Source organism: Coturnix japonica, chromosome 21 (genome assembly GCF_054131305.1).
Source record: "Coturnix japonica strain WE chromosome 21, WE-NBRP24, whole genome shotgun sequence".
NCBI classification, from domain to species: Eukaryota; Metazoa; Chordata; class Aves; order Galliformes; family Phasianidae; genus Coturnix; species Coturnix japonica.
In genome coordinates, this window is record NC_140683.1 from 7,270,029 (window position 1) to 7,289,961 (window position 19,933).

General features: G+C 44.9%; 2 protein-coding genes across 5 annotated transcripts in view; both read right to left on the minus strand.

Moving 5' to 3' along the window:
* On the minus strand, nt 1–12,180 carry DOLPP1 (dolichyldiphosphatase 1). The gene is made up of 8 exons (XM_015878949.3): nt 12,076–12,180; nt 6,323–6,423; nt 4,548–4,632; nt 4,195–4,294; nt 3,262–3,360; nt 1,863–1,991; nt 855–944; nt 1–427 (listed from the first exon to the last, which is right to left on the minus strand). The coding sequence occupies exons 1-8, from the start codon at nt 12,149–12,151 to the stop codon at nt 391–393; spliced, it is 717 nt and encodes a 238-aa protein (XP_015734435.1). The 5' UTR covers nt 12,152–12,180; the 3' UTR covers nt 1–390.
* The window catches only part of MIGA2 (mitoguardin 2), a 24,238-nt gene continuing 8,852 nt past the window's right edge, over nt 4,548–19,933 (minus strand). For 2 of the 4 annotated variants that reach the window (XM_032448098.2, XM_032448097.2), the window contains exons 13-15: nt 19,593–19,646; nt 18,539–18,655; nt 14,249–17,950 (exon numbers count right to left, since the gene is read on the minus strand). In XM_032448098.2, coding sequence (XP_032303989.2) covers nt 17,750–17,950; nt 18,539–18,655; nt 19,593–19,646 — 372 coding nt within the window. In that variant the 3' untranslated portion in view covers nt 14,249–17,749. Of the gene's footprint in view, nt 4,633–6,322; nt 6,424–14,248; nt 17,951–18,538; nt 18,656–19,592; nt 19,647–19,933 lie in introns of those variants that run through there. The other 2 variants (XM_085521426.1, XM_085521427.1) reach the window with 2 other exon arrangements.

A 19,933-nucleotide genomic window follows, 5' to 3' on the forward strand; every position in this document is an offset into this window, starting at 1 on the left:
TAAATAAATAGTGTGTATATTTCATGCTAAAGAAAAAAAATAAGAAAAAAAAATAAGAAAAAAAGTCACAGAAATTATTCATTTTTGGTTTTCCCTCCCCCAAACATGACACCAGGCATTTTCTCCCCCTTCCCCTGACGTAGACATGATGGTACATTCCAACCGGCAAATGTGCATCTGTGTTGAAAATGAGTTTCTACTCCTGCACGGTCCCACATGCATCGGGGAGCATCCAGCTAGCTGCTAAAGCAGAGCAAAGGCTTTCAGGTTTTGGGTATGGTCCCTGCCTGTTCCTTTGGTCCGTCTGTTTAAAGGCTCCTTGCTGCTCCCAGGTCTCTGCTCTTGTCTGTCTCTGTTAAAACGCACACTCTGGTCCCCACACCTCCTGAGTCACTGGAGCTTCGTACCCAGCTTGCGCTGTCTGTTTCTGCAACACAACAGAGGACAAGGTGAGAGGCAAGCCAGTAGGTAAAAGACAGAAGGATTAAAGCAAGGCCTTGCGTAGGTCCATACAAAAATAAAGCCACCCCCATCACATTCTGCAGGGAGATCGGTCCTGCCTGCTCTCTACAGAACATGGTGGCTGTTCTAGGACTAAGTGTGCACAAGCTCACACAAGATGCAAGATCAAAAACACCTCCTTGCAAGAAACACAGGGTGGAAAGTTGAAATAATGACTTCATAAATTAAATACAAATCTCCCCAGCAGATTCACCTTCCACATGCATTAGTTGCCCACAACTTGGGGTTTCCTACACTACTCCATCCACAGCACCATTATTTTCTAATACATAAAAGCTACACCCCAAGTCAAGCTAGTGACAGCTCTTGCCCCCTCACCTCAGATCACTCACCTTGCTTCTGCTCTTGTGACTGTATATTCAAACCACAGGATGTTAGGAATGAGGCTGGTGTCTCGGATTAAAAAGAACTCTGAAATGGGCCTGAAAATAGACAAGGTGGTAGAAAGCAGAGAAATTATGTATTTTTTTTCCTCTACCCCAGTTTTGATCAGAATACAAAAACTAAACAACCCTAACACATAACGACACGGCATAAAATCTGGTTCAAACATAACACTGCTATTCTATTTTCCTTCAAGTCTGGGAAGAAGGCTCCTTGTAAAATCCAATCAAAGAAAATATTGGTTTTTCTTTCCTTATATAATATTTTTGGACTACGTTAAGTTTAAATGGCTTTATAATCTCACTTGGTTGTTAAAACTGATTAAGAAGTCACTCAAAGAAGTTACATAGGCCCCATCCCTGGAGGTGCCCAAGGCCAGGCTGTGTGGGGCCCTGGGCAGCCTGAACTGGTGGGGGACACCCAACCCACAACAGGGGTTGAAATTGAGGGGGCTTTAAGGTCCCTTCCTTCCCAAACCATTCTATGATATGAAAAGCTACTTCTTAACCAATACTCTGCCACAACCCACAACTTCAGAGGGGCCTTACAAATGTGTTTCTTAAATGTCCTCTCTCCCCCATCCATACGTGATCTTTTGTATAGACATGCAGAAGAAAACACAGAAGAACAAGTTATAAGCTGTACAACAAAGCCATTAAAGCTGGAACAGAACCCAGGTATTCCCATTTCTAATACTTATAACACAGTCCACAGGACTTTGACAGCCCATGGAGACAAGGCTTACGCAGCTACAACTGTTTTAGAGACTAAAGTACTTTTGCATTTGTTTTCCTTCAGATGAGAGGTACAAATTTTACACTTTTTTTTTCCAGGTACCAGGGAGTTGTACTTTACTGTGCAATCAACTCATTTCAAGAAGCTCATTTAATGAGCACCACGGTGATCCAAGAAATGCAGACTTGCAGGAATAAAACCTTCACAGAACAGAGACTCACCATGCAGCTATCCTTGGGAAGAGAGGAGTTAGTATCTCTTGTGTGAAGGCAAACCAGGCTATGGCCATAACACTTCCTGCCACACCTCCATATAAGACTTGGCTCCAGGTGTGGTAAAGCAAATAAACCCTGCAGTGGAAGAGAAAAGTCAGCAGACAGGCATTAAAGCAAGAGTAGGTGTGACTCAAGGGCTGATGCTTCACTGGACTCTCCCAGGTTTTGAGGAAGTTATCCTCCAGACGTTAGAAGTGGATGCTTTACTTCACGTTTCATTAGAAAGTCGACCAAAAACAAGTTGGAAAAGCTCGAATACAAACTGTGCCTCCTCTGCTACAGTAGGTTCAGCTTACAGCATTTCTACTTGGAGCTTAACTGAATAATTCACCACATATCTTTGGAAGAGCTGAAGAACTGCCACCCTGGGTTCCCACAAGAGACTTCTCCAAAGCCAGCAGCAGAAGTCCCCTCCAAGTCCTCCTTGAGGACTTAAAACAGATGGCATTCTTGTCTTAATTTTGCAGCTCTCAAGTGTGACAACTCACAGGCTACAACTGCAGAGCACCTACTGCAGTTGCAACCAACCAGAGAGCTGTACTAATGGTTCCTAACATTGCCCCTGCACACAACCTACGCAAATCATACCCCAAATTCTTCTCCCCCCATGTATGTGGCCATTAAGATCAACTTAGTTGACCTGCCTTGCAGAAAGATTTCAAGTTAGTCTCTATTTTAATTAGACCTTTTATGAAGTCATCCTGTCAGTTTTAAAAGTAACCAGTACTAAGGAGGCAGCTCTAGTATGTAGTCAACTGTGCAAACTGCTTTTCTGTGGAAGATACAGCGTTATTTCCAGCCAGAATCTGTCTGTTTCCACACGCTGGAGCTCATTGTATTATTTGTTAAAGGAGAAAAGTAAATCATTATCAACACTTCATTTTCTTTACTCGTCGTGTTAACATAACTCAATCTTGCAAGTCAAACAGCTCTAAATGTCTGTAGCTAATGCTCAAGCAAAACAAACAGTTTGACCGACTGTAGCAACCCACGTGCTGCAGATGCTGGTGTGCCAAGCCATGGTGCAATGCTTTCATGATTAGTGCTGGAAAGAGGGCTAGGCAGTGAGGCTGGAGCATGGCAATGGAGCCAGCAGGGGGTCGGGCGCAGGCTCAGCTGATCTCAGGTTTCATAAATGCATCGGTGAAGCACTACGCACGTAGCACCTTTGGTTTGTTATTTGAAGGGGCTCATGGCAACGCAGCAGCTTCCACAAAGCTCTCTCACTTGTACAGGGCAGTCGTGGAGAGTTACATCAGAAATGCAGGACAAAGAAGGACAGATCTGCTGGCTGTTAAAAGCCACAGGGGTGTATGAGAGCATAAGACAAACAATTGCTCCATACCTACTATATGAGACTAGCAAAGCCACTGTGACGAGGCAGATGGACAGCACATGTCGCCATAGTAAATCCAGAAACCTCGCATTGTTTGTTTGGTGCATTCTGAAAGAGATGGAGAGCCATTAGCACAGTGGCAGGAAGCTGAGGAGTCCTTGTAACTACTCTCACTACCTCTGAAACCCTAGGAAAGCTCTGCTCCAAGGGGTGATGGGCAGCTCAGTATCATCCCAGCATCAGTCTGTCCCACTGGCAGCACTTACAGAGAAGCCAGAAAGCCATACTTCTCTCTTCAACTATTTTCAGGGATCGCTGTGATGGAAGGCAGAACGCTCACAATTACCACAACTGATGTGAAAGGCACATGCTGAGCATATGCAACAGGGAGCCAAGACCTCAGAGTCCTCCGCTGCCCACAAAGCCAGAAGGAACTATGAGTTTTGTCCTTCACACTTGGAGCCACAAGACAGAGCCATGCCCAGCAAGAGCTTCAGAACAGCACAGCGCAAAAAGACAGTACTTGGTATGGGAGATGAACTAAAAGGTCATGCAAGTGGGCAAGAGGTATTACCTGAGATCACAGACAACCCCACTGACAAAACTGAGCAGATACATGAGAAAGCAGCTCTTCTTTCCTCCTCTCTATTCACCACCCGCCCCTTCTCTCACACTAAAAGGATCATCATGGCTTATAAAATACAAATGAGGAGACCTGTGCTCAGACAGGCATCAGGAAGCCCACCCCTACCCTTCCCTTTTCAGCAGTGGTAACCACAGCCCTACATTCCAATAGAAACACTTCATCCACTTTAGCCACATCAAATTGTGGAGGGCCTCAGATTTAACTTCACCGTGTGCTGAAGCAGCACATGGCATTGAAGCCATCTATCGGAGGTGTTTCAACATGTTAACAGCCAAAACCTGATACTGAATTTTTACCTTAAATAAAGGAACAGAAATGAATAGACAGAGAAAAACCACATGAACTGGGAGTGGCTGGACGGCATCCCATATTTTGTGGTCACTGTTGAATGGGCTTCTGGGAAGAGAAGAAGAAAGAGTATGGTCAAGGTCTGCTCTGTACACAGCAACAGGAACACTCCAAAGGTAAAGCCAAACGACTCCACTGGAGTCTGCGCACACAGCTTCACAGGACACATCTCTGCCAGCCTTCTTACACCCCAACATCCAAAGCCAACACGAGGCAAACAGGAAAGCACCTTCTAACACCCCACAATTATCATTCCACTCCAGGTCAAGCAATCCCATGTTAGCAATGGGCCGTACCGTACCTTCACAGGGCCGTGGCTCCCGGATAACATTTTTTATTAACCAGTTCACTCCCTCGTTGAAAGCCAGCCCTCCCAAGAAAGAGATCTGTGAAGGCAAGACAACCGTGTCATCCTATTTTAAAAGATTCATCTACTTACCAGGTTCTCTCTGTAGAAAAACCCCCAAGTCATGCATTTCTAATATTCTTTTTTTGGACTACCAGAATTACAACCAACAGCTCCATAGTACTCTAGCTGAGGAAGAAAAGCATTTATTTTTCAGTCTCCCTTGTGTATCTGTCAACATATTGTGCATTCAAAGCTTGTCAGCAGATAATTCAGAGGACAAGAATGACACTTGTTCAATAACGTTTGCATACCCCCACCAGTGAGCACAGAAAATAATACTTTTTAACCCAGCAAGTACCAAGGGATGGTCCGACATTGTCGGCCAACAGGGGGAGCACACACACCATTATTTGGGTAATTAGCTCAAAGAGCAACTTTTTAGGCTTTCTGGCTTTTCCCCTCTATGAATGTTTTCATCCTGAAGCTGCTGTCTTCAGTCTAAAATGAAGTTACATTATGAACTGAGACGGACTGGCAGCAATTGCTGTTTTTCTTATTCCACAGCCACATTGGCAGATGCGGTGGCAGTGGGTTGACGGTTGGACTTGAAAGGTGGAAAAGACTTCTAAGATCACCATGATTTCATACAGCCCTTCTAGATTAAGTCCTATTGCTGTGACAAAATCCCCATCTGGTGATGATGCTCTGACTCTTTAACACTCAGTCCTATTTGAATTTCCCATTCTATGTCCTGATCCATGGGCAGCTGGGGTCTCACACCACCCCAAAGGTGACTTTTCACATGAACTGGGAACCAACCTCAACCCTTGCTGCATCACCAACATCTAACGAGCCAGTGCACCCACAAATCTGTTAATTTTAAGGCAATAGTTGCTCTAGATTATGTTCAGCCCTGGGTCAGCGAAAATAAAGAGTTGGATTGCCTACATTTAACAGCTGTCTTTCCTTCAGTTTAGGAACCTACAAGTCCCATTCCCAGGTCCCTTGAGCTGCTGGTTCCCATGACACCATGGCCTCGTATCAGGAACCTGCTGCCAAAAAGTCTTCCAGCGACCCCATTTTATCTGTTTACCGAGGGTAAATTTTACAAATGCTTCATACCTCCTGAAGAGCATTTATCCATGACTGACCCCCAACCACCTGTCGGAGCAGACAAAGCACTAATGAAGAGTCCTTTATTGCTCACTTGGACAGAAGCAAGAGTCTCTTCTGTCCCTGCTATTCAATGCACAGCTGGGAAGCAGCCCTGAGACAGATCCAGTCCCGCAGGAATTTGTAGGTTTTATTTGGAATCTTATTTTGTGCTTCAGTGCTGTTCAAAGAAAGCACATCCTACTGAGTCAGACACTATTTCCTGCACATTATGCATCTTGCAAACCCTGTTAGTGCTACGACCCTCATGGATTTTGGATCAAGGTAAAACACTACTATATCCCACCACGAAGCAGCACTGAATCTCAGATCTCTCTCATCGATGTCTGTGCACAGATAGGGCTAAAACATAGCATGGAGTAACAGAACATCAGCAAAGACTGATCTTTTAGCCCATTACAAATGACAGCACCTTCTGCTGCTGACAGCAGATCATCTTACCTAAGCTTTTTTTTCCCCTGTTTATAAAGAGCAAAAGTGTGAAAACAGGAGCACCATGTCACAAATGACAAGATTTCTATGGTAAGGAGCTGGGAAGGGAGAGGAAAACTCACCGTGTGAAGCTCTCTCTTGAATATGATGAGCGTTACAAAGCCAACAATAATGAATATTGGACCAAGACTCAAATAAGCTAAAAGCTGACCAGAGAAATCACCTAGGGAAACAAACAAGAGACACAAATCAGCCTGAACTTCACAAGTACTTGCCACCAGGATGTGGGTCAGCTGCTGCCCTGAATTGCTGAGAGCAGAGGGGTAAACTCAGCACTGCAGCACGTCTCCATTTTGCTGACTGACAACAACTGCTGGAGCCCGACGGGAGCTGAGGCAAGGAAGGCAGCAGTGTTCACATGCAGGCTCAAAAGCAGGGATGAGAGGAGCTTGGCATCCTCCTGCAGAGATTACTGCCAGCCAACTTACAACAATGACCACGGGTGCGGGCCCAGTGCCACTTTAATCCAGTATAAGCACAGGCTGCTGTAAAAGAGGCAGCATCTTTCCCTCCCCGCATTCATACTGCCTACCCGTGCCAGCAATTACCAGCAAACACTCCCTAAACAAATCCTTTCCCACTCCCTTCCTAAAATGGGTTCGTTTTCAGCTGGATCAGCTTCCTAATCTGTCTCACCATGTGTCTGCATGAACACTAGCATTAGCAGCACAGGGAGGAAACAAACAGCTAAACACTGTAGATGAAAGGAGGAAAAAAAAAAGAAAGCCAAGGATTTTATTGCCACTAGTCCACTTGTGTCATACAGAGGGGATACAGGGCCTGCACCCTCACTAGCAAACAGTGTAGTCATCCCCTGCAAGAATCCAGGAGATCTCGCAAGAGGACATAAGGTACTTCAAACACGCATCTGCTTTATCCTGAACTTGCACGGACACAGGAAGAGGAAAGCAACAGCACAGAGCTAGAAAATTACAACCCAAATCTGTCCTGCTTCTGTTCCCTGAAGAATTAGATTTGAGAACAACTTCATCATCTATTCCTACATGTTTTAGTTTGTAACACCAGTGAAACGCAGGAGACTCTCAGGATAAACCCTTCAATAACACAGGGGTTTGGCTGGAGTGAGGTTATGTTTTGGTCATTACCTGAAAAGTGTTAGAAAACACTGAATTTGGAACTTTTCCTATGACACATGGCAGGTTTGCTCCGCAGCAGGTGGGTTCCAGAAGCCACCAAAGCAGAACTGCAACATATCAAGGCAATGTAAAGTGGATGTAGGTGCATCAGCTGCCTAACAACACAGCATCGTACCCCTTAGGGTTTCATATAAATCATACTCTATGAACTGACCTTAAATGAAGAAGAAATCCATTAGATAAGCTACCAGACAACCCAAACTGAAAGCTTTAGGAACACTTTCCATAAGCCTCAGCTCCAGCATTGTCAATAAGGGTTAGTTCCTCACTGAGGAATCACCATATTTCAGATCACTCTCTGTAAATGGTACATAAGCATTTTGGTATTCAAGACATTATTTTGTCAACAGAAACCATATTATTTGTCTCCTGGGGAAGGACAGGGGGCTGTCTGTTACCTGCACAGACAGAGGAATGCTTCAGGAAGTCGTCTTTAATGTAAATAGCACCAGTAACATCATATTGAGGATCCTCCACAGTGTTATCATATAGCACTACCAATAAATGAAACCACCAGCACACACTTTCCACCTTAAACCAATATTACAAATCAGTCCCCTCAACACTTAACTGTCCCTTTAATGCAGCACAGAGACAGTACCCATAGAATTTCCTATTGCTGTGGCCAACAGAAATCAAACAGAATCACATGCTGAAGCTGCTCTTTCTCCTTGAGGTGACAAAACAGCTGTGCATTAACTGAAGGCTGTGCCCTGTAAACTGCACCAGAAACTCATTAATACCATCCTAAAAGCACTCACTAGATTAGCAGGTTAAGGCAGAGCTACACTAACTGAACCAGCTCTGAAGTGACTGGAAGGGAGCTCGGAGAGCAGGGCCATGCTGAGCACTGCTCAGAGCCCCAGGGAATGACAACTTGTGTCACTTCTGCCCACTCTCACGCTCCAACACACTCAGGGACCTCATCCCAAAGAGTGGGGAATAGCAGGAGAGCCGACAGCTTCACGTCCAGTCAGATGGAGCAAGCAGGTTCCACGCTACCTTCTATAAAAAGAAGTCTTCAATTGTGCTTCAACTTGAACACAAAGCACTTGCTTACGAGCAGGGAGAACACGCCTGATGAGAAGCGCCAAAACCTCAGGAAACTACAAGAGAAAAATGTACTTAATACAGAGTTTGGGTTCTTATTTGTTGAGCTTGTTTTGTTTTATTTCTTTCAATAAGTCCAGCATCATTTAAAGAGGAAGATGAAACAATAAAGAACCTAACTACCTCAATTACAGGCATCCGAGGGATGAACAGAAGAAACAGCACTCGTAGCTCAGAAGTACATCATTTCTTCCGCCTTCACTCAGCATTTACTTCTGCTCTAATTCAACGTTTTCCCCAGCATTCTTTCAGGGGAAACATGCAAGGTTTGCCACACCAGCTCAACCTGCACATAAGAAAAACGTGAATCAACAGCACTACCCACATCCTACCACAAGACCTGGCTCTACCACTGCGGCTTCCTATTGAGGCATCTACTCGTGGCACTGCTGCTGGTTGAGGTACAAGCTGCGCAGACAGAAGGTGTATTTTGTTTCACGTGCATTGACACCAGTAAGTATTCATGTCTGATTTCCATTTCCTCTACTTGCACGTATCCTGCTGTCACAAGCTGTGGAACAATAAGAACGTTTTCAGGAGGCTTTAAACTACACCATGAGACACAAAGACGTCAAACTTCTGCAGAAAGACTGAACATAAAACGCAGCGTTGAAGGAACCAAATCACTGGGTTGCAAAGAAATACTGAGGTGTGAGATGAGCCCCAGTTCATGAGCTTCCACCCTGAGCAGAACACAGGGCAAGGGCCTGCAGCACAGACGTGCTTATAGGAGCATCATAGGCTTATTCTCAGCCAGCTCTGCCCACTTGTCTCTCCACCTCTGCCTGACAATAGCAAACAGGAAGATTCTCTGTCATCCTGCAGAGATAGGGTTTGCCACCGCAGGGTTCACTCCTCACTGCTTGTCCAGTGTGAAAATGACCCAAAGCTTTAAGGATCCCAGCTGAACCGAAGGACTCTCTGTTTCTCCTCCAGCGAAACTCATCCCACAGGCAGGAAGTCCCTGTAGATGTGTTTTAAGTCCCATGCAAAGTAACGCACAGGGAAAGAAACCCAACCCTAATTACACACACACAGCAGTGGCTTTTAGTTTAGTTAAAAATCACCTCCAGCTTAGCATGAGTCAATACCTTCTGAGTAGCATCCACTGCTCTGGAGCAGTCCAGAAACCAAGGAGAACATTTTAAGAGACAGAAGTTGCTGACCCAAAATTCTGTGATTCTTGATGCACTGTAACAGCAAACATAGCAAAGGCAAATGAAAAGTGGATGGAGATAACAGTAATGGAACGGCAGCCACACGTATCGAGGAGCTCCAGTTTTCAAGTGAAAAGGAACTGGCTCATGTATGATACAGAGAAATGGTAAACATTTGTTACATCTCACTGCACATGAAATAGAGAGCGTTCAATGAAATTACTGAGCAGCGGGCTTAAAAGCAGGAAAAAAAAACCTTAAGCTATTACAAATCTCAGTGCCATTGGTACTGTAGAGATCCAAAGTGGAAATGGGTTCAAAGAGCAATTAGACAAAATCAGAGAACAGCTTTTACGAAGCCATTAAAGGACATCACAATCCCGATGCAATCACCAACTCATTACTGGAAGATATACAGAAGGAGCATTACTCCTGCCCACCTGCCAGGGACTGGACACTGTGCCAAATGATCCCTTGGTCTCAACAAAAGCACAGTTGCTGCAATGCAAAGTGACAGCAGGACATTTTTATAGAGCATCCTCTCCAGCAGCATGCTTTAATGCATTGCCAAGTAGCATCGCCATCGTTCGCCTTTTCTCTAGCTTTGATTTTGATGTTTTCTACCACTGATTTTTCAGTTAGCTTCCCAAAAATGCCATCCCTCCATCCATTTGCAGATCATTTTAGCAGGTTGTTCCTCAAAGCTGACACTGCAGGAAGCCCCAGAGGCCATGCAGCCACCCGAGCACCTCGAACACACATCTGAAGTACCTGCATCGACAAGGAAACATTAGAGGAAGGCAGGAAAGATGAGCACCCTTCTGAAGGCACCTGCCCCTTCCACAGCCACTAGCAGATAGGCCATGAACAGGCTTCCTCTGTCAGACAAACAGCAGTTTTCAGCTGATCGCAGTGGAAGGGCACTCACTCGCTGCAGACAAAAGCTGGGACAACAGCAGCTCTGTGCTGAAAGTCTTTAAAGATGAGAGATTTGAAGAGTCAGTTGCCACCATGGCTCAGCTCACTGCATGCCAGGCCAGCAGCCCCAGGGCTCAGCCAAGAGCAAGAGTTTGTCACACGACGGGACGTGACGTGCCAAGAGTTTAATAATTTATGTTGGTAAAAGCAGGATCTATTTCTCATTCTGACCCCACTCTGTCAGCACAAGGTTACATCAATTCCACTGTACCGAGCATACCGCTCATCATTATTTTATAAATATATTATCTAGCAGCTTTAATGGATCTGGACTTAAGCCCTACACAGACAGAACATAACAGCTTTCTAAATAAAGTTAGAGCACTTCCCTTGAATCCAAGGCAAAACATCAGCCTGACCATCTTCATGCAACGCATTTCTCTGGATCAGTGTGGATGAAGAAACTTTGACCACCTGGAAATGTTTTATTCTTTCAGTCCTCTGTGTTTTGGGGCTTCTGGAATCACTTATTTGACCCAAGCCCAGCACAGTGCTCTTCCCTGTACCACAGAGCCCTTTGCTGGCTGTGATTTACCTGCCCCACACAATCACCTTCTGCACTGGCCTGTAGATAAAACAGTCAATGATGAGAGGAGATAATCACCTTGTCACATACCTCAAGGGTCCCTTTCCCATTCAGGGTCTCTTCCAACTCAAATGATTCTATGACTATGATTCCTTAAGGTCTGTCGGGTGACCCTTGCACAGCCAAACCTGCAGATTTCAACCTTTATTTCCCAACACAGCCCAAGGAGGAGCACACAGGACACTGTGCATTGCCAGGTTCAGATAGAGAGGAGACAGAGTGCTATGAGGAATGATTCCCTGTGTTCTCCTTAGCTTAGTGGGATGCTTGAGAAGCAGGTGAGCAGAAGAACACAAAGGAAAAGGTGAAGGGGGTGAAGGAAAACACATAAAGCAGCTTTAGGTACTACACTGCTGAGTAGTCAGTCAGACTTTGACCAGCTCAAAGGTTAGTTAAGACTGACACCCTAATGCTTAACGTGCTGCTATACCTTCCTGCCTCAGCACAGCTCAAAGCACCTGAGGAGCCCCCAGAGCACCACACCGGGACCTCACGGCTTCACTTAACCGCACCGAGGGGTGGCAGTAAGGCCGGGCCCTATAGCCCCACTGCACTATATGGCCAGGACCCCATCCCCATAGCCCCATAGGCACAGCGCCCCGCACAATGCGCATGCGCCGAGTCCCCCCTTTAGGCTCACTATCTCGCAGCAAGACCCACCGTCCCTCAGTGCGCACGCGCGCCCCGCCGCCTGCAGGCGCCCAGTCAATGGCTCACTATTTGGCAGCCGCCAGCCCGGCCCTATGAGGTGCCGTGGGGCGGCGGGTGGGGCCCGCCATTAAGAATAACGGCGGGGAGGTTCGGGCGGGGACGAAGCGGAGCGTTACCTGCGGGATATTCGACGTGAGTGAGGGACACCGGCCGCCACGGAGCGGGGAGCGAGCACTCACCGACTGCGGCCATCTTACCCGGATACCGGGCCGGGCCGCAACAGCCAATTGGGGAGCAGTTAAGGGGCGGTGCGACCAATGGGCGGGGGAGATGTGAGTAGCGAGCCAATGATGATGAGAGACAGGTGAGGTGCCGGCCAACCCAGGGCTACCCAATTAAAAATCGAACCCGGGGAGTGGCAGAGCCAATAGGCTGCTTGCATCGCCGCCCAATGGGATGGGGACGCAGGTAGAGGGAAAACCAATCGAGAGAAAGGCGGGCCTCATGCTCTTTCCTCATTGGAGGGAAGAGCTATGCAGATTAGCCAATCACCAGCTTCCATTGCAACCCTCTATAGCCAATCAGCTGTGGAGGTTGGCGCGGGGGGCTGAGGAAGGGGTTTAATGGCGGGGGGTCTTAAAGGGACCGCTGGGCTCCTCACAGCACGACGAGCAACGGAGCGGCCCTGTGTGTGGGGGGGGAAGGCCTGTAAGAGGTCACCGTGCTGTTATAACCCAGATTGCTGCAGCTGCACTGCGTTATTTCACTGCTTGGAGGCATAACGCCTCACTCAGTGCTGCACAAAGTGTGAGCTGTGTGGAAAATTCGTGTTTTTATTAGGGATAATAAGTTCCCCCCATTGCAAACCCGATCAAAATCACAGAGCAAAGCTTACCTGGAGAGACTGAGGACAGAGCAGGGAATACATGCAAAACCAGCTCCTAAAAGGCAAACATAGCTCAATGCAAACCAAATTAATTCCAGTTAAAAATAAAGACAAAAAGAACCTGAGAGCAGCATAGGAAGCCATAAACATAGGCAGCCATACACATAGGCAAGAGACAGGGAAAGGGTTGGGTTGTTTTCTTCACCTCAGGACACAGGTTGGGCTAAACGCATCCTGTGGTGTTCCAATAACGATTATACCCAGTTCATTTTAAAAGCCTTTTCAGGTTGGCACCGAGCCTGTCATAGCAAGAAAAATAGCATCGAAGACTCATTATTTTGGTAAAGAAAGAAGATATTTACTGCAGAAGTTCATTGTGTTATAGGAGAGTGATATAAGGCAGCAGGAGCGATTTACTGCCTTCACTATTGGAGCTAAATAATTCTCCTCCTTCCCCTGCTCTTGAATATAGAGTTGTGCTGGCGGAGTGGATTACATTTGATCTATGTACCATGACAAGTACTGCAAATTGTGGGCTTCATTGCTGTATTCACCCACTCCTTCCTGAAGATAAGAAGAAAGTGTCAATACAGAGAGCAGCCTTTGCTCCGTTCCGTCAGCGTAAGAAAGCACAAAGCTGCTCTGAAGATGTAATGAGTGTACAGTCTGACACCATGGAAACCAAGGTAAACTCCTTTTTAACTCTTCTACCTAACGTGCTGGGTGTGGTAAGAGACAGAAGTTCTCCTATTCACGAACATTATATTTGCATATATCACAGCTCATGACAGGCTTGCATTAATGCCAACAGAAGCTTTTTTTTAAAGCATATGGATGGAATTTCAATCACCGTGGAAGCAAGCGACTTATCTGATTCAATCTATTTTCTGTGTCACTCGAAAAGGAAAGTATTTAAACACATTGTAATTGCCTCAGAGGAATGAGATGAGTTTGCTGCATCTCTCAGCAGATGGTCATCTCTGATAGCAGCCCACAGTCTTTGCTTTTCTTTCACATAGGATGGGAGACTGATAAGGATACTATAAGAAGCTGGACAACGTCTAAGAGATTCTGCTCCTTACTGTCTCTTATCACTATTGCAGCCCGTTAGCCTATGCACAATAAATGTAAACATAATCAAACCACCAAGGGAAAAAGAATTAAATCCAAAAAAATGAATCCCTGGAGTTTCCACTCTCTGCTCAAAGTACAAGTTGTCATGTTTCTTTTATAGCTCTCTTGATCTCAGGGTAGACTATTGAATAGAACTTCATACAGACAAACCCATGAAAATTTACTTTCTCTGACTTCAGCATTTTGACTCTAAGACAAAGGAACTTCACTTTATACTTTATACTACTGCTCTCGTGTGGAGGGTGTTGCCACAACTGCCACCTGTATTGGAAACTGAGGTTCCAGTTGCTAGCAGGTTTCTCTAGGTAGGTCAAGAACAAAAACCAAGATGGTGAAGGAAAGTTTTATTTGACTTATTCAACTTGGAATGCCCACATCCTAAGATTAGAGGTGTTAGAAAAAAATATAGCCACAAAGGAAAGAAAGAAAGTAAGAAGCAAAACACATATTTACACCTTTAGGACATCAAGAAAATAAAATAGGCACAAGTTTACATTCATTATTTTCAGATATGGCAGAGGAACGTTGAACTGAAAAAGGGTAAATAAAATCCTGCTTTTCCCACATCCTTGTCTAAGACAGCACAAGTCATGCTCCTCAAAGCCACGCTGATCTTGTACATAAAACAAGGCAGATTTTCCTCAGTTTTTAATATGCTTTTGCTTTAAAGATCATAGAGCCATTCAGTTTAGTACATACACACTGAAGTACTGAGTATGTACTTTAAGCGCTAGTGAAGCTTGTTACAACTCCCATGTAGAAACTGAAAGTCATGCAAATCTGTTTTAAGTATCAGAAAGCAGTAAAGGATTTTATTTCATAGCTGCTAAGCCATTTCAAATCTTCTAAGTGTCCGCAGAGAATGATTTAACCCCTTAAGAAAAAGAGTGCGTTATAAAAGAGGCAAATATCTCATGAGATCTACCCAAATACATATCTCATCTACTACTAAGACTAAAGGACTCCTTTGCTAAACACAGTATGCTAGGGAAGAAGTTGTTCTGCTGTTCCCTTATGAAGCTGCTCAGGCATAACCCTGATCTAGAAGGGATGGGTGGAAGGAGCCCCAGCTCCTTCAGCTCGAATCTAAAAGGAACCGAATGCATTAGGGAACTCCCCTCAGGTCAGAGCTGTGAACCCACAGGTCTCAGCAGTACCACCTAGAGGTGGCGAGGATGTTTTGCATTTCCTCTAAAGCCACATTGGGATCAGGCAGCGATGAAATAGGAGTTGGGGGTTAGAGGGATGTAGGAAAGCGTAGCATTCTCCCCAGGCAAAAACAGTTTGTCTCAGCAGACATACTTGGCTTAAGCAGGAAGGATTTAGCGCTGGCAGGTGGAGAGGAAGAACTCAAGCTTCAAAAAGCTGCAGATGTTCTTCAGGAACATCCATCTTTAACCCCCTGCAAAGGCAGCAAATCCCACTTGGAATAAGGGCTAAGCAAGAGAATAAAACTGTAATAAAACTATCTTTCTTCCATGTCGTTGATTAGGAATTTCATAGTTTCAGAAGCTACAATGCAAGTCAGCATTTGCTTCATAAGGACCCTGTTGTAGTGTCCTCCCTTGTGATGTGAGCCACCAGTGGTCTCATCCATACACAAAGCAGGCAGGCTGCCCCGAGCACCAAGGCCTAAAGGCACCCAAAGTAGTAAATAAATATACATAAAGCACAAAAATCTGAAATGAATAGCACTGATTGTTTAAATTTACAGTCTATCTTATTACACTGAACTAAACATTATAGCATCCTTAAACCACTACACAAAGCTGCTGAAGTTACTCTGTTACAAACCTGCCATTACAAACAAGAGCATAAAGCACTAAAGTATTTTTTGGCAAAGCAACTTGCTTCCAGAATTTAACATACATTCAAATCACGGTGTACATACAATAGGCATGTCACACTAATACAACATCCTCTGTTTCCTCACAGTATATTCTGCCAGAAGCAAGGCACCTCAGAGACCTTTCCTCATTTCATTTGCTCTCTTAAATGCTTCCCATAACAGTTTATTTAATGCAGCCTCACTCAGCTCAGCTGCTCCTTACTTCTGCTTCAGCGTTGTCCTGTTTATTGCATTAATCTTGTCTCCAGGATAAGCCACATCAGTCTGATGTGCTTACAGAACAGATGTTACATGCTCTACTCTTGCCCTCTTGCAAGCATCCTGGGAGCATTATTTATGCCTTTTACATCCTCTTGTTTACTTGTTCCCTGCTTACTTCCTGCTTTTAACAGCAGAAGCCACATAAGGTTTCTAAAGAGGAAGAAAAGTTGTATTCTCTAAGTGCACATGCTGATTTTCCATTCCTATGGAAACCCCAGGTTCTTACATTATACCTCTCACCCACAATACTATAGGTCAGACTTGCACTTTTACTTGGGATAGACACAAGGGATAACAAATCTAGGGGGGGAAAACAAACAAACAACAGTGAATCTTGTGTTTTTTGTTCAAGTCTCCATTTTCTTCTCCCCAAATACCTCCTTGCTCTGAGTCCTATGTGGACAAAAACAGGAGAAAGGACAGACCGCACCTTCAGCCTTCAGCAGCAGCATTACAGTCACAGAGGACTCAGGACATCATTGCAAACCTTGCACAAAACCCACACATTTCTCAAGTCCAGCACACACAAACAGTGCTTTCCTAACCTGATTTCCTACCCAGAGAATGATCCAGCCAGACTTCGGGTGCCAGCTGTGCAGTCAGTATCACATTGCATGATAAGAACCCATCTCAGCACTATATACACATGCATTTACTGTATAACCAAAATGATACTGTGTTTCTTAGGATAAACAAAGCATAAAGAAAAGGTTTCCTCTCTAGCAGCTTGATCCCAGCTCTCCAAGTACCCGCACAGTCTCTTCTGTATGTCACATCCAACATCCACCTGTCTTCTGGCCTTGTGCCTAATAGGAGCAGGCACCATGCTACACCAGTTCCCTCCGCTTGTGTACTTCACATTGCATTCCTCTCACCTAGCAAGGACTGCTGCTGGCTCATTCTGAAATACAGCAAGGCACTTTGATGGATGTTAAAGACTGTGTGCGTGTACAGGCAGGATGCAAATCCACCCCCTCCTCACAATAGCTTGCCTTTAGGGCAAACACAGACCTCAGCCATCTCCTAAGGAAAGATGACCACAGCACAGCAAGTCATCTGGCCTGCAAAGAACAGAAATGTGGAGGGAACAGACCAGCTTCCTCAGAGTTACGGATTGGTTACAAAAGTCCACGTTTTACTTCAGTGCTTTACAGAACTACTACTTCCTCCCTGGGGAAAAAAAACCCAGCAATTTTGCACATTGCGCGTGTTAAAATATGTGAAGTCAAATCAGCAGCAATGTCTGTAGGAACACAGCAGAGAAATAACTGTAATAGAAATCCCAAAGCAACATAAACCTCTTTGAGAAGCCAAGGTTCAAGTGGAGAATTTACCAGTGATGTTCCTGCCCCTCCAACACAACCATAAGCATCAGGAACCACCTGCCAGATAACACATAGGCCAAACAGGTACATGGGTTGCCCTATTCGAGAGAACTGGGTAAAAGTCTCAGTCCCTTCAGTTCATGATTTATGTGACACGTTAAAAATAATAACAGGTACAGAAGGGTGGAACAAAGACAAAATTCAAACCATAAGCTGGCAAGTGGTCCTGGATCCATCCCAGCAAACAGTACTGGCTACAGAAAGCAGAAGGTCCCAGCAGGCTGCTGTGTGTTGAGATAAGTCTTGTGGCCACCACCGACCATTGCAGGTAGTTTAATCCAATTCTATGAGGAAAGAAGTCCTTGTACAAAACTGTTTTTCTCCTTTGATTACCATCAGATGAGCTCCTTCAGCAGCTCGTTTTCAATGGGAAGTGTGCCATTCATCTCAGGGGAGCTCTCTGTGCCCAGATATCCCAAGAGGATCTCACTGCGCCTCCGTGACAGCTGCAAGATGTCTTCTGCCAGCAGCTGCACAGTTGTGTATCTCACATTGTCCAGATCAAACATGTCCTTCAGATATTGTACTATCTGGTGCTGCAAAGAAGGAAGTTTTACAGTAAGACCTTCTTTCACACCTTCCAACACCACCAATCCCATAAGGAATTTTGTATGCCTGCTATCCAAGCACATCTGCTTCAGGCTGGATATCACTTTTGTGACCAGCTCCCCTCATGCCTCTGCAAGAGGACAGCGGAGCTCCTAAAATCATTAAAGAAATGCCAATATCCACAGCAATAACCATATAGCAGCATTTAATGGAAGCAACATCAGCACCTCATGATTTTATCCACAGACTTTAAGTACGTAATTTTTATCATCACATGCACCCAGACAACATATTCTTTCATTACATGCACCTTTAATCTTCCCCAGTATCGATGATACAAATTGATTTCACTGCATATTTTACTGCTATCAGTCACGGTCAATCGCATTGGGAATTCTCATCAATCTGAATTCAGAAATCTTCTCAAGGACCAGGGATTGTTTAGAAGGTTCTTGTCTACAATCAGATTTCTAATACCACATCAGTCAAAGCCAGCCAACAAAAGCACATCTGTAGCTTTAACCTAGAAGACTGCAGGACTCCCACACAGACCAGGCAGAGGAAAACCATCTTACCTTGAAGAAACTGCAGACTTCAGCAAGCTGCTGTTTGGGTCCCAGAAAACCAAAGGCTAGAACAGGACTGACATGCTCCGATACGGAGTAGAAGTGGGAGATAAAGCCATCCGGTACCTGCCACAAGGAAGGGAAAAATCAGTAGGTCTCAGTTCTCAGACAGAATTAGCAGCTTGTTTTGTATCAACTAACAAAGTCAGAACTGCCAGAAAGCTCTGTGCTTCAGGAACTGAAGAGCTGCTTAAGAATATCTCTACCTGTAGAATTACAGTTACCCGTCAGATTTCCTGAAGGACTACTTGAGCTTTCTATCTTTATGCTTCTAAGCCACTCTTTCAGGAGAAGAATAAATAGAATTAAATGGAAGGCGAATCAGGCAAGTCCTTAACAACTATTTGTAATCTCCAGACTAAGCCAGGAACGAGCACAAAAAATTCCAGATACCTAAGATGGTGATTCTGCATGGCAATACATCTTCCAATGTACTCATTACTCTTTGCATCACCTCACATGGCAAACCCAGTCATACCAGCTAGTTGTGGGACAAAAGGTGAACACATGCCAGAGACCACAGTCCCTGTGGTAGAAGTGGGATTGTGAAGTTGCAGCTTCTTGTTCTCCAGGTCCTCAAACTCATCTGCCGCGGTACTTATAGAAGCAATAGATTTGAGGGAAATGCACAAAGTACAAACTAGGCAGTGGTCAGCACTGGGAACAAAGAGAGCATGTGAGCCCACTCACAGGCAAACTGCAGTTCAGAGAGCAACTGAGACCACTTCAGAGCACTGTGAGCAAGGAGAGCGAATAACAAATGAAGAACATTATCCTCTGAATCCTCTCATTAAGAAAAAGTGAGAATAAACTCACAACTGTAAGACACCAATGTTGCACTGGTACAAAGAAATGAGAGCAGGACCCCAGCACACTACAGCAGAGAGAGCGCAGTTCAGTTCATTCTTATTGCACAAAGACTTCGCATTTCACCAAGATCTTGGTGAAATCTTTTCAGCTTCAAATGCATTTGATTCTTTCCCTGTTCATTGATTTTGCTTACCATCAGAAGCCTCCTTTTTGCTTTCAGAACGGACCAGCAGGCAGTTGCTAGGGCCTACAATTAACAAAGAGACCATAATTTGCTGGGATTACTCTTCTGAAGAAAACAGCGTGCCATCAAAATATCCAAGCAGTGGCCCTTTAGGGCCAACAACTCTAAAATCAGTTAGGAAAAATCTATATGAACTGAAAGCAGGTTTGGCCACTACAGATCCATTCTAGACAAACCAAAGTGTTTTTGAAGATCTTTAATACAGTCTGGCACAGCTGCTACATGCCCCAGGATACAGACTTTGAGCAGACAGATTTACACGCACTACAGGAATGCTGTTTAGAGTTTCA